The sequence below is a fragment of the Calypte anna genome, chromosome 2 (assembly GCF_003957555.1).
Source record: "Calypte anna isolate BGI_N300 chromosome 2, bCalAnn1_v1.p, whole genome shotgun sequence".
In the NCBI taxonomy this organism is placed as follows: Eukaryota; Metazoa; Chordata; class Aves; order Apodiformes; family Trochilidae; genus Calypte; species Calypte anna.
Genome location: NC_044245.1, coordinates 118,064,405 through 118,079,397, shown reverse-complemented (window position 1 = coordinate 118,079,397; position 14,993 = coordinate 118,064,405). Strand labels below are relative to the sequence as shown.

Genomic DNA, 14,993 nt, shown 5'->3' with positions numbered 1-14,993 from the left:
GAAGGCAGGGCTGGGCATCGCTTGGTGCTCGGTGTCCCGCGTGTCTTGCGGACACGGGAAGGAACCCGGGCCAGCTGGGGAGGCGGCGAGGTCGTCCCCGGGGTGCCTGTTCCCGGGTGCCCGCCGCCGCTGCCCCGGCATCAGCTTTGTTCCCCTTTACTCCGCCTGCTGCCGCTCCCCGTGCCGCAGAGTTTTAGCGGAGTATTTATTTCAGCGTGTTTATTTTTAGGCTGGAAAATAAAAGGGTTGGCACGGCGACCTTTGGCTGCCGCATCCGGCGCCAAATGAAAGGGTCTCCTTCTGGCCAAGGCCCACGGACCTGTATGTCCACCCCAGCTCTTATGTAAACCCATGTGCTGTCCCCAAGGACGCCGTCCCCGAGGCGCTCCCGCAGACCTCCCTCCCGCGGGGTCTGTGAGCGCTCCCCGGAGCTGAAGGCAGAGCCCGGGGTCAGGCGGTCAGAGTCCGGGGTAGCGGGGAGGGGGCTACTGGGGCTGGCGCCATTGACCTCCCTTGCTTGCTTTCCGACCCCGCAGATCGGCAACATCCCTCCGGAGCTCTGTCACCGGCGTCGGCGGAACGCAGAGAGAAGGATGAGGGCGGCGGAGCGGCGGCGGGTGACTCTTCCCCGCGGCGGTCGGGATGGCCGCGGGGCCCCGGAGAGCGGCTGCTGAGCGCGGCGTCCCGGGCATGCGGCGGCGGGGAGCAGCAGCCGCCGGCAGCGGGGACGCCCCGGCAGGCGGGCGGCCCCTTGAGCGAGACTGAAGGAGGATGGAGCCACAAAGGAGTTTGGCTGACACGTGCGGCGGGGCGGCCGGCGGCCGCGGCTAGGGCCACCCCCCTCTCTTCCCTCCTCCCCTCCCGCTATGCTGCGCTCCCCGCCGGGCCCTCAGCGCGCTCGACGCACAGCGGCGATGGAGCCGGCCGGGCTGCTCTGAGGCCGCGGCCGGACCCAGCATGGCCTCGGCGGCGACCCCGGCACAGAGGCGCCCCGGGGCGGAGCGGCCGGCGGTGGGGGGCCGGGCGGAGGCGCCGCGGTGCCGCAGCCTGCCCGCTCTCGGCGGGGCGGTGCCGCCGCCCGCGGGGCCGCGCTCGGTTCCCCCCTGGCGGCCGGGGGGGCGGCGGCGGCCGGGCGAGTCCTGCCGCAGGACCGGCTCCCGAGAGCGGTCGAGGCGGGGGCATCGCCGGCGCCGGGGCTGCCCGGCCTCTCGCCGGAGGCGGCAGCTTCCCCCGGAGTACGGAGTGTGGGCAGCCGGCGGCGGCTCCCATCCTAGGGGTGTCCCCGGGCCCCCCGCTACCGCCGACTCCGCTGCTGCTGGCGGGGCCTCCCGGCAGGTCGTGCCTGCGGGCCGTTCTGGCTGACTCCCGCTTCTTCTTAGTGTGCATGTGCTTCTTGACCTTCATCCAGTCCCTCATGGTCTCCGGCTACCTGAGCAGCGTCATCACCACCATCGAGCGGAGATACAGCCTGAAGAGCTCGGAGTCGGGGCTGCTGGTCAGCTGCTTTGACATCGGGAGCCTGGTGGTGGTCGTCTTCATCAGCTACTTTGGAGGGCGGGGACGGAGGCCGCTCTGGCTGGCTGTAGGGGGGTTCTTCATTGCCCTGGGGGCTGCGCTCTTCTCCTTACCTCATTTCATCTCTCCACCGTACCAGATCCAGGAATTGAACTCGTCCATCAGTAACGAGGGCTTGTGCGTGACTGGCAATGGCACCGCCAAAGAGCAGTGGGACTCGCCGGCGTGTGTCAAGGACTCTGGTGGAAATGACCACTCTGTCTATGTAGCTTTATTCATTTGTGCCCAAATCCTCATTGGCATGGGCTCAACACCCATCTACACCTTGGGACCAACCTACCTAGATGACAATGTCAAGAAAGAAAACGCCTCGCTTTACCTAGGTAAGGCATCTAAGTACCAGGGTGCTTTGGAGGTTGAACCTCAGATCTCTCGGAGGGACCAGCTACAGGAGCTACTGCCCTGTTTCTGCTGAAAAAACCATCTGTGCTAAACTTCCCCTCTGAAGTGAACTTTTGAAGGAAAATTGCCATTCTTTTCTACTTTAAAATGTTTGGTGGAGTGGTGAACAGTGGTAACAGGTGAAGCTAACGTAGTTGGTGTAAAAGCTGCTATACTCACACCTTCCCTCATAGGGAACAGGACAGCAGAGAGGATTAGGTTCTCTAATGCTTCTCAGCATTTTGCATTAGATGTTGACTTTCAGAAAGCAGTGTTAGAGTTTGCCATGCCCTTTCAAGTCTCTTTTTGTTAATACAGGCTGTTCCTGGATTTTGGTCAGCATGCCTTTAGCCTAGAGTCTCTAAAATGTTAATATTTTTAAGCACTTTGAGAGATTTTGGCATGCTTCATTTTACTACGCCATCCTTTTATCTTTAACTAGGGGTGAATTTAACTGGCAATAAATCAAGTTGTAAAATAGAAAAAGTTGATAAACAGTATCAGAAGCAGTAAAAAAAGTTGATAAAACAGCAAGTAGAACCTTCAGGGTTAAGAGCTTGGTTGTGGAAGCTTAAGGGACACAACAAAAAGGGTGATCTGGCACCTGGCTCTCAGCAGTTGTAAACACATCTTCATGATTGTCATTCTTAGGATGAAAGGGGTTTCTCAGATAATGGGGTACTAAACTTTTTTGAGTCTGAACATAATACTGAACGCTATGTTTTTGACAGTTTGTGTTATGCTTAGTAAGATAGGCTGTTCTCTGACTTTGGATTGGTATTTTACATGATTCTGTAAGAAATTAACCTCACGTACTCCTTTGAATTCTTTTCAAGTACTTAGAGGGCTGAGAGAGCTGCCAAGGGGCTCTGAATGCTCGGCATTAGCATTTGCAGTTCAATTTAGTTCAGCTTTATGATAACCGTGAAGATAATAATTCCATGTAAAATAGACATGCATGAAAGGAATACACGTGAGGGATGTGTGTGTGTGTCTAATAACTTTATTAAGCAAAAGCACTGATCTGCATCAGTGTTTTTATTCTTTTTGACCTGTTCTTAAGCAATTTGACTGTTCCCTGAACCGTTTTAAAACCATGCACAGTGTGTGTGCAGGGTCTTGAGAAAGCCTGAGGCACTGTGGGGTTTTGGAAGGAGGGAGAGGTATTATCTGTGTTTTTCTATTGTTTTCACAGCCATTTCTAATCAGCCTGCTGGAATATTTGACAAAGTGTTTTCCCCCTTCTTCCTGCCCTCTGAGAAAGGTTAAGTGGTATGGAAATTTTAATTAACCTGGAAACAACTTTATTGGGAGTACGAAAAAGCAAAGCATCTTTTTGTGGAGGTTAGTAGCTGCAGTTTGGAGCAGCAGAGAGGGTCTAGAACTTTTGTGAACAGATTATTATATTCAGTGCTCACATACCATGAAAAAAAATGACATGGAAAGGCTTTAGGTGAGGAATGAAGGGTAGAAGAAATGAACAGCACAAGAGGAGGAAGTCTTCATTCACTGAAGGGGGAGGAAGGGTCAGTGGTCGGAAGTTCTTGCTGTGCAGGAGAAATGATTGCCTGCCATTGAATTCCCTCTAGCACAGGAAATTGTAATAAAGTGACTCAGGTAACTTTTAATTGTGGCAAAGATCAGCCTTAAAGTTAACAAAGGTAAAAGACACCAGCAGCTGTTTGAAGGCTGTATGCAACCCTGTTGCCAGTCACGGAAGGCAGCTTTGATCTGTCCCGGGAATGCCCTCATAGAGTTGAACGTCCTATGCAGTGATATTCGAAAGGTACCCAACTAAAGTACATGAAAAATTTATGCCCATCATCCACTTGTGCCTACAGGGAGAAGAATTTAAATGAACACAAAGCATGTTGAAAAACTAAGTGTACCATCACCTTCTTTCAGTCTTTCAGGGGTAGAAGCAATGTTGCTCACCATTGGAAATCTTGTTATTATGTTTTCAAAATTGTGTGAAATTCTGAGGAAACTTCTAACTTGTCCAGGTTTGAGTTTTTAGCTCTCTTTAAATTTATGCCAATGACCTTTTTGAGGGCTGAAAGCAGTTAAGCAGAAAGAAGACCATTGTTTGGTACCTTGGTGTGAGTAAACACATTTTTTGGAATTTCTTGGAGGTCTGGAATGTTTCATGTCCTGGAAGAGGGGATTTGTGGGCTGCAGGAAGCCCAGCCTGGTGCGGGGATGGGCTAGAGGTAGCCAGGGCATGGCTTTGCTGGACAGTCACCATGCATCTTGTGTTACAGAATGCCTGTATCTCAAGGCAGTGTGATTTTATTCCTGAGGCAGCCTGTGTCTAAACATAAAATGTAGGTATGCATGTAGGCATGAGCTAACAAAAAAGCCTTTGAGTGGGCCATGAAAGCTGAGAGGTTTTGAAAAGTGAAGAGAGCTTGGTGAAACAGATCCAAGTTACATAGATACATGTGTATGAGTGAGGATGGCTACTTTAAAAAAAAAAAGTATCCTCTAACATAAAGTAGAAGGTCACTGATGTGTTTGTTTGCAATCATGCTGATGGTGCATTCTGTTTTTCTAAAGAAGTGTAACATATATAGAGAAGTGTTCAGATGAGAAACACTTGTTTACAAACATGCACATGATAAAAGTTCCTCTGAACTGAAGAGCTCTTCCACCCCTCACCTGTGCCCACTCATAACAGGTAAAGCCACCCTGAGTATCACTAATTCTGAATCTGCAAAAACTCAGCTTATGTGTCTGTGGAAGCTATTTTATTTATTTTCAAAGTTAATCCAGCTCAGAGCTCGAGTGGCCATAGCATATCCTCTTAAGTGTAGGCATGCAAGCTCAATGCAGACAGCTGTTTTAACATTCCTGGCTGGAGGTCCTGCTCTCAGAAAACATATTTGATGCTTATACATAGTCTCTTGGCTGCCTACACTTAAGTCCATCTGTCAGGGTGGCAGGGTGCCAGTTTACAAGGTGGTATGTAATTTTTAGTAGGACAAAGGTGCCAAACAGGGATGTGTATTTGGGCTGCCTTCATAGCAATGTTCAAGCTCACTCTTCTGTGGGATGTTTCTTCCTTGTGAAGGCAGTGCCACCTCCGGGTCCTTCTGGCCCTTAAATGTGGTGGTGCTTTGATACCCTGATGCTAACGTTGAGAAAATGTGTGACATCAAGCTTGGAAACAAGTTGTGATTTTAACAGGTGCTGAGGAAATGCAAGAACTGTCTCCCTTAATCACAGATAATCCCAAATGGAAGTTACACACTTGCTGTAGAAAATGGGCAATCACTAACTTGTCTTTGTCTGCTCTCAAGTTCTCTCCTCTTGCTTGTAGCATGTCTGTCATCAGCTGCCTGATATGGGCAGGTTCTCCTAATTAATTAATTGATTTAATTGTAATTTAATCAAGATTCAAACTGGACTTCCACCAGTCTTGTTTTATACCCTTGATGCTGTTTCTGCTGCTTGTCAAATTCCAGCACTTAAAAGAGTGTTTTTTTCCAAACACTGTGAGAGTTTTTTGTAGGGATGAAATGGATTGTCTTGAATGTGAGTTTACCGTGTGATTGTATCATGATTTTCAACAGCAGTTCCTGAAAATAAACTGGGAAAGGGAAGTTTTTTAAGTGACATTACAGACCCTGAATAATTCTAAAATATTTTGCTTCTTTAGGAATTTGGTATTGTAATAAAAAGGGAATTTAACTTGAAAATTCTGTGTAGAAAGTCAATGTTAGGTTTTAAGAAATGCTACATTAATTAAAATATTTGAGCATTCAGGAATGGCTTTCACCAGTTCCCCCCCAAATGACTGCTGTATGAATTATTCATTGTGGTGCAGACGTGGGGTTTTTATTCAGTTTCCAGAATGTTGTACGTTGGGTAGATATGATGTGAGAAAAGAGTGTAAGCCAGTTTAATTTCATGCAGACTCCCCATAGTTTTGGGAACAAATCATAATTACAAAATACAAAGATGAAGCTTTTATGAGATAAGAGCTGAAAAAATGCATAAACCTGTGTAAATGGTTTTGGTGCAGATAATGCCTTGGGAAGTAAAGCCAGGGAGCCAGGGAAGTAAAATCCTTTCCTAACCTGGAAAAAGAATAAATATTTAGACTAGTTTAAAAAATATTTTGGCTTCTGGCTTTGTTTTCATGAGGATCATTTGTGGGTTGCTGCTTCTAGCATTAGGTAAACCATTCCACTGTGACTATATTCTACTGGAAAATCACCTTCTTAGCAGTGTTTTACAGTTGGATGCTCTGTGTACCCCTCATGCCTTTTGCAGGCTTCCCCCCAACACATATATATATAATTTATTGCATTTCTTGTTAAATCTGCCCCTTTATCTATGTCCTCTCTGGAAGGAGGGGGCAGAAGGAATAGTTTCACATACTCCATTAGAAACCCACCACATCTGTCTGCTGGGTTCCAGGGGAGAATCCAGCTGCTGAATGAGCTGAGTCTCCATAATGTGCTGTTGCCTGGATGTTGGCATGGGAAGCACTGGATTTTTGTGATGCTGGAGTTCATTTGTCTTGGTCTGGCCACTTCTGGGGTTACAGATGCCACTGGAGGACAAGAGCTGGAGCCTGCCAAGAGCATCGGGTCCCGTGTATGCATGCTGCAAGATCACTGAGCTTTTCTAAGGCAGGATCAACTTTCTAGCTTAACAGGAGGGACCATGTGATTTTCTAACCATCTGGAAGTAGTGAAACGGGTGATCAGCATTTCATTTTATTGTCATCATTCAGCTTATGACCACTTGTGGCTTACATTGGATACACTGCCTGCTGCTTGATATCTGAAAAGTTTAGCTTCCTACGGGTTTTCTCAGCATTAATCCCTGTAGTTGGTAAACTTTACAGATATAGTACATTTATTTTTACAACATGCCCATGAGGAGGCAGTATTTTATGAAACAAAAATATGAAGCAAAAGCTGAAACTGGCAACAGTGTTCACCAGCAGTTTTTATTGCTTGCTGTATTTCCCTTGTAAAAGAGCAGGATTTGCTAATCCTCAAATACAGGATTTTATTTTGTCTTGGTAAAAGCCATATCTGGGTTTACCCACTGGGTAACACCAAGACTTGTCCTATCAGCAGTCTTGTACAAGCATGCTTCTTTTCTTTGCATCCTCAGCTGGGCAGATCTGGCTGTGCACTGAGCTCTCTCCTGGGCATAGAGGGTATCTTGGGATGCAGGGGAAGTGACTGCAGCTCTGCTTGTGCAAATGGATTATGCTGCTTTCCCATAGGGATGATTTAGCACACAGAGGCTTTGGTATTGGCATTTCTGGCATTTTTGTAACATCTTTCTTGTTAAAATGCTGATCAGGCAGCAGCGGGCATGGTTCCTAGTAATTATTTAAATTAGCACTATGCTGTTTTATTGCCCTTTCTTATGGCTGAGGAAATAGAAAGATAAATGTTATTTTTCTTCTCTTTTCAGGTGGACTGATAAGTTGGTTTTTTTTTTCATGGTGTAATCACAGACATAATTTTCTTAGGCATTTAGAGAAAGTGGGGTTCTGTGTCCCTGTGTGTATGCATAGTGAGTTCAGTGAAGGGTGAGGGCAGCCTTTCCTCTCAAGTTTTCTGCCTGTGGGACTTTATGTCGTGACTGATATACCTTTGCTTCTCTTGCCAGTGTCATGTCCCTAAGGGATGCTTTCTGAATCTTCCATTGTGTCCTTGCCATTTGCTATGTCACTATTCACAAGCAGCTGTATTCTCAAAGCATCATTTGAAGTGACTGTCAAAATGTGCTTTGCGCTTCTTAGGAGCAAGAAAAGGCTTAGGCACACACTTCCCCGGTTGTGTCTTCCCTTTTATATTAAAGGAGAAAAAGTAGGTGGCATCCAGGGGTCTGAAACTTTGTGAAGTCCCAGGCCCTGTTGTTTTACTTGCTTAGAATTTGTCAAAATACTTAGCATTTTTCTGCTGAGGCTGACAGTACGCTTCTCACCTGCTCAAGTTTGGGAATCATGTTTTCTTGGAGAGCAGCTCCTTTGGCAAGCTCTGCTGCAGGCTTGGTTTGGACAGACAAGTGTCTCAACCTGTCACAGTCCCAGGAGAAGCTTGGAAATTTAGACATGAAAGTGGCCTTTAAGTAACAGCTTGTTTGTACCTTCTCTCAGGAACTGAAGGCTTGGGATATAGTGTCCGATTACCCCAGGGCTGGAAACTTTAGCTGTCTGCTGGATACCCTGACTATTTTGTAAAGGGTCACTGTAACTACTCCTATTGCAAGTGGATTAGAACTGCTTTTTGTTTCCTGCCTTTTCCCTGAAGTCTCATTCAGCATCTGCCTCACCTGGGCAGACTTAATTGCTGTGAAAGTGCTTATGCAGTCAAAAGGGAGGAGACTGGATTTCTCTCTACCACCATTCAAAGATACATAGGTTTCTATCTTGGCTGTGCAGGGAACATGGGCAATTATATAAACCAGGTTCAAGCCGTGGGTTCATCCTGAAGACCAACAGCTTTAAATTCTGCTTCCTAAGTAGGTGAATGGATTTCATCCATAGGTCTTAACACAGCAGAAAAGCAACTCAATTGTATTAAACTCTTTCGTCTCAGACTCTCTGTTAAGTCTTATTTTAAGTGTGTTTCATCCTGATAGCTCTTTAAAAAGCTTTTGTTCTTGGGAAGCATGAATTCAGTTTTGCTTTTTTGTTGTTGTCACGTGCATTTCCAGCTTCTTTAGAAAACAGTTGGGAAGTTACCATGCAAAAATGGCACAAACTTCAGTTGTTCCTTTCTAGCAGTTGTTGCCTCTGTTGAATGTAGGGGTTAAAATGAATGTTAGCTCTGTCCTGAGCTGCTGATGGATGGAACAGTGCCACATGGACTCCTGTGCTGAGGCCAGGGTAAGCCTATCACCTGCTTTCCTGTGAATTGTCACCAGAGCTGTCAGAATTTCAGCTCCAAGTCCAGTCATGTTTCTGCTGCACCTCTCAGCAGCTGCAGGGGATGCAGGGAGTCATTAGGAGACAACTCTGTTGACCTTCATGCTTTTATTCAAGCACTTTGGTGCTTTTCCCATGGCTTGGGTGGACTGTTCAGGTACATGGGCTGGAGCTAGCAAGAACTATGGCAGCAGATGACTCTGCGGTTGCATGCAAGCTAATTTCACCTGAGTCAGCTACATCTACCCCAGCTCCTTCCAAGGAGAAAAAATAGGACATTTCCCATGATGGGAAAGAACATGTCAGTGTCCAACAGAACAGAGAAGTATGGGCTGTGTCCTGCTCTGCCACTGAACAGTTGGGAATTTGGGCATCTGTTGTGCTGTCACAAGGCCAGAAATTCAGACACGCTTCACGATGTTAACAGGAGAGCCAAGAAACCCAAATCTTTCCTCTTCCCTTTCCTCCACCCTTCCCTTCTGCCACGGTGAATTTATTTTACTTGAAGTGTGAACACAGGAACTCAAATGCAATTTTATGCTGCTGTTACACCTAATAATCTGAAAGCACTGATTATCATGTAGGTAAACAGCTTGCTTGGCAGTAAAGGCGCATTACAGCAGTGAAAAACTGCTGGTATGAAGTACATTTTAACTGTCCTCATGGTGAGTTTGGAGGAGGTGCAGGTGGAAAAAAAAGAAGTATATTTTTACTTGTAGTTGGAACAAGCAGATATGAAAATTATGCAAAGAAAATAACCATAAACTGTATCACTTGAAGTACTTGCAGGGCAGTACTGCAGGTTCCCTAATCATATGCTGCTGTGTTCCTCTTTGTTTCTGTTTTCCATTTTTCAATACAGGTTTATTTTTCACTAGCTTGCTGGGATATTTTTTGTTTGCTCCCATTTTTTCCTTGAATATATTGGTATTAACACTTTCTTTGCCTTGCACCATGCACAGTAGGACCGCAGTCTGACTGTTGCCCTCTGTGTCTTTTGTGTTTGGTGCTTATGAGACTGGAATGAAAGCCTCAAGAGTGTTGATTTTCTCAAAAATCAACATTTCTCAGCATTGATTTTCTTAAAATCCAGTGCTATTCTGAAACCAGCTACCAGCTCTTCAGTTGTTTATATTTAGTAGGCTGTGGTAAATGAGGAATTACTTTCCATATTGATCTGTCCATATTCAATCCACTTCTAATTGATACTGGGTGGGCTCTTGTGTGGTTGTATCCTTTCTGGTTTAATTAAGCTTTTCTCTAGAGTCAGAATATTTCAGATAATCCAGATATTAGCAGAGTGCATCTTCTGATAAGTGCTTTGTTAGCCAGGGCATGATATTTGCTGTTTCATGCTCAAGTTGCTGTTCACCCCAGTGTTGGTCACATATTTGTTCACAGTGCTTTACTTCAGGCATCCTTCAGGCACCGAAAGGTGCCAGTGGGCTCCTGAGTTCAATGCTCAATATGACACCTTGATTCCCACTTCTTTTTTTCAGTCCTTGTTTAGATTAAAATCTAAATAGCCAGCCCAGAAGTAATTTTAAGAAATGTGTTTTTTTAGATATACCAAAGTAGACAGTGAAAATGTTGTGAGGATAATATGGTGGCTGCTAACCTCTAATTACTCAAAGTGTGTTAAGCAAGCCTCATTTGTATCTAAGAATATATAAAGGAAATACTCTCTAGGATACTATCCGATGTTGCTGTGTACTAAGCTTTCCCTTAAAGAGAGATTTCTGTGTTCAGCTGAGCTGTTGACTTAGTAGTTTTTGCTATGTGCAAAAACCTGAAAACACTACCTTTTCCATCAAATGTCCCAAAGGAATCATCTCAGAGATCAAAACCACGTGAAATTCATGAGCAGAATACCATGAGGATGCTGGCTAGGTGGGATTTTTCAGCTGAAAAAAACCTCAGGAAAAGTGAAGGAGAAGGGGAGGTTTAGTGCCAGTGGTGTGGGATGGGCAGTGCCTCTCTGGTGTGGTCTGAAGTGAGGCAACTCCTGGGCTGGTTCCAGATGGAGTCCATAGGAAGGGTTGAAGATGCTGCTTCCAATGTTTCTGGAGTCCTGGGAAGCCCCTGGCAAGGCTGGGGAGCTTTGGAGATGGAGGGAACAGAGTAGCTTTGCTTCTAATCTTGCTCTTCTTCCCTCCAGCTCAGTATTTCCTACTTGCCAGATCTGTCTAGCTGCTGATCCCTACCATTTCAGTAGATGGAATTAAAAAAGTACTAAGAAAACAATTTACCCCTTTGTTATTTTTTAATCTGAATTTACATTTCTATTTGTTACTTCATTCCAGTGAGTGAAAAAAGCTTTAACAGAGAGTATAACCATTTGGCATGCAAGTAGCTTCAGTAATAACCCCCCATTTCAAAAAGTAAAAAGTTTGCATGAGACAACTGTGTAATATTAGAGTCTGTAATTTCTGTAAACATGATGGGCAGTTTATATTAACTTGATTTTGTACAGCTGTCTAGTGACAGAAACAATGAATTGGGATCCTTCAGGATGTTTTATAGTCATGGGGGAATAGAGATAACACCAGAAGTTTTGAGTCTGCAGTATGGTAATGTTGGTTCACATAAATCCAGGCATTTATGTGGCAAGTTATATAATTGGCCTAAAATAGGGATTTCAGAAAATGTCTTCTGTTAATAGCATGACTGAGAGCAGGTAGTGGGATTTTGGGGTCATCGGAAACAATTAGTTGTTAGATTGTTGTAATACCTGCCTTGTATAACTGGTGGAATAATAATCCAGTTTATATAGAGTAAAAAGGTTCTGGACTAAGCAGTTCACTACTGTCTTGTATAGCCATACCATAAAAAATTTTTCAAAAGTATAGCTGAGGACTGAACTGATGCTTGAAGGAAGAGCTGTGCTCTAAATTATAGTTCTTAATTAGCAATTGCACTTTCTTTTTATGTGGAAGGCTGGATATTCATTGACTTGCATGTGATTATAATGGCAAAATATAGCTGGCTGATGTGAATTCCTTTGGCTGCAGAACCAAAGCAGGCAGTGAGATATCTTTACTCCAATGGCTTCATCAGAAGAATGGCTCTGTGTACTTGTGAAAGAGTACTGTCTTCTTTTAGGTTTAACCTCTGTGCCTGAGCCTATGCAGAAGTATAAAAAAAGACCTTTTTTAGGTTATGCTCCTTACTGTGTCTCATATTTGTTAATTGATTTTTTGTTTGATTAGGGCACTTTTTATGCTTATTGATTGTATGAGTTATGGGTGTCCAAAGCTGGAGCTCAAACTCACTAAGCTGCATCTTTGGGCACTCAGAAACAAGGCAGACACAGGGAGCAAGCATTGCACCCTGAAAGGCAAAATAAAAGGTGTGGGTAAAGCTACTGCACCCCATGCATTTGTGATAATTAAAAGATCAAGAAAGGAGGTAAAACTGACTAGTATTTGCCAGACCAGCTAATGAGAAAGGAGTTAAGAAGACCTTTTAAAGCTTAGCTAATACAATTTTAAGGGTTCTAACTCTAATGTCACAGCTGCTACTCCTTTGGATAAGTAGTGATATTTCAAGTGGTCAGATGAGGTAAAAATGAACTGTTTATGATCACATAGATACGTAATTGATATTCTTTCATCCTTATTCCTCTCTTCATCCTCTTCTACATGCTCACACTCCAAATTTAAATCCTAGAAAAAAAAAGCTTACCGTGGGTCTGGTGTAATGCTTTCAGGAAGCCACCATTTTAATTCTCAGAGTTGTACTATGGATTTATTCATATCTTCAGTATTACAAAGACTGGAGAAGGGATCTCTCATATCATAGTTTCAGGATATGTGAGAAACAACATCTCATTGTTTGCTGGCATACTTTAATCTTTTGGTAACTGCACAGTCAAGTTTGACCACTTTCCTGTAGGAGAAGTTGCAACTGATGTATTGAGAAGACTACTGAATGGTCATGGTAGAAGAGTTTGATAGCCATGGAGTTTATATTAGCAGGTAGACATCCTACACTATGAGCCAGCTGCTTTTTGTTTGAATTGTGCCTGATGGGAACGAACGGTGGAGTATATTAGGAATGTGGTGAATTTCCCTTGTCTAGTTGGATGAGATGCTCAGATCACTTATTTTGTGGTCTGAGCAGTAGGATTTCTCTAGAGTACAACTGCTGAGCTAAGCAAGTCTTCTGGTGCTGGATTAATCCCAGTTTGCATGACCTGTCTGGAGATATTAGAAGTATTAGAGGCAGAGCATCAGAAGAGACAGTAGCACAATCCTTCTGATCATGTCAGAGAGGCTCTGGGTGCTCTTAGCACTGCTGTCCCCTGCTTTTCTCCTGAATCAGGATATGGAGTGTGAGGAGGGTTATTTTTGTGTGAAGAGGACTGAATAATAATAATACAACAATTCTGCCCTTAATTTAGGCTGTATTGCAGTCCTATAAAATTGAGAACAAAAGACTTGTTGACATTTTTGCTTCCCCCCCCCCCCCCCAGTTTCTTGAGTAACAAAATGGTGTGGGGCTCAGGGGACTGACAGCTGGTGGTTTGCTCAAGTGGGAGATTGGACTTGAGGAATATATGTGTGGGCATAATGGTACAAGGCAGCCTCTTCCTACAACCCCTTGGTGATGTGCTGTATTCTCATAGTGCCAAAATAGACAGTAATCCTCTTATGTGGGATTGTGAGGCAAGTAATAATAGAGCACAAGTCAGTGTCATCAGTTCAGAGACATTTTTTTCATAAGCACACTTCTTGTTTGTATCTCCTGGATTCTATAGCACTTTTTAAACTTCATATTAACTAAGTTCTCCTTTCCAGCTGCGAATGTTAATATTTCACAATTTTGTAATGTCATCTGTGATCAAGGCCTTTCTATTCATCGTCCTAATTGATGCACTTACTTTTGAAAGGTCACAGAGATTTTGTGTTTTATGATCCAGCTCATTTCCCAAGATGAAAAATTCAGATGAAGAAAAACTGTACGATCACTTAATCTGCACAAAACGTTTCAACTCTCCTACCAGTCACCCTGAGAAGACCTGAAGCAATCAAGGTTCCTATTTGCAGGCTGTTCATCCCATTTGAAAAACACAAAGCTGGCTACTTTGCAGCAGGGCAGGCACAATAAGTGTGTGCTGGAGGAGAGAAGCAATTAACTACAGCAAGCACAGACAGAGCAGAAAGGAAGGTCTGGAGTCATTTAATACTAATGCTTTTGTGCTTATGGAGGCCAGAGTCATGATACGTTGCTGCTGCCTTGGTCTTGTGGTTCTCAATACTGGCACCTCTTGAACAGTAGATTCAGAAAAGCTTTATAGAAAAGGCTATAAAACACAAGCAACTGTAGGCATATTCATATTCTCCCCGAGGATAATGAGGTGTGTCTCATATTGGAGAGGAATCTAGTCTGTAAATCTTTTTTTTTTTCATTTTTAAACAGATAACAAGTCTGTTTGGGATTTTTGTACCAAATTTATGTAGTCTGAAATAATGAAAATACATGTGGTTTAATAAAAAACTCTCAAGTTACCAGACCAGTTAGGGAAAAATAAAACAGGGCAACTTTTCCATTGTGAAAACAATTTGGGCACAGGTATCACTTCTGTTAATGGGAATTTGACAACAGAAGTATTTTTGGTGGAAAATGGTTTAGCCATCAGTGTATACTTATTTGCATAGTTTAACATTTTGAGATGCATTTTTGCTCTCTAAATCTCAGTTCTTATTATTCATCTCAACTTCCATTCCATCTTGGGTGAAAAATACAAGTAATATAATGTCCCTTTGGTTTGCAAACCATTTTCTGTATAATTCTTCTTGCTCCTGTTTTCATCCAGTATGTTATTCAAGAGATATTTAGACTCCAGTAGGCTGGAGAGAACAATTTTTTCCATTTTCTCCCACTGAGAATATGAGATTTGTGGTTTCAGGCTTACCTGTTCTGACATTTGAAAGTGTTTCCCTGATGGGTTTCAGCAGTGTACATTAATAAAAGGATAATCTCTGTGATGATTTACTCTTTGGGCAGGAGCACTAATATAATCCAGTTTGAGTTATACAGACATTTTGGGTTACTGCAAGGGGCCTTCCACAGACTTCAGTTCTGTTGAGAGATTGTCTGTGTTTAGGTAATGCTATGGTTGTCAGTGGTTGTCTGT

At 43.9% G+C, this 14,993-nt stretch overlaps 1 protein-coding gene across 1 annotated transcript in view; it reads left to right on the top strand.

The window, feature by feature from the left end:
• Positions 1 to 284: 284 nt before the first annotated feature.
• SLCO5A1 (solute carrier organic anion transporter family member 5A1) overlaps positions 285 to 14,993 on the top strand; it is a 74,145-nt gene continuing 59,436 nt past the window's right edge. Inside the window, exons 1-2 of the mRNA XM_030444695.1 lie at positions 285 to 321; positions 537 to 1,898. Coding sequence (XP_030300555.1) covers positions 285 to 321; positions 537 to 1,898 — 1,399 coding nt within the window. The remainder of the gene's footprint in view (positions 322 to 536; positions 1,899 to 14,993) is intronic.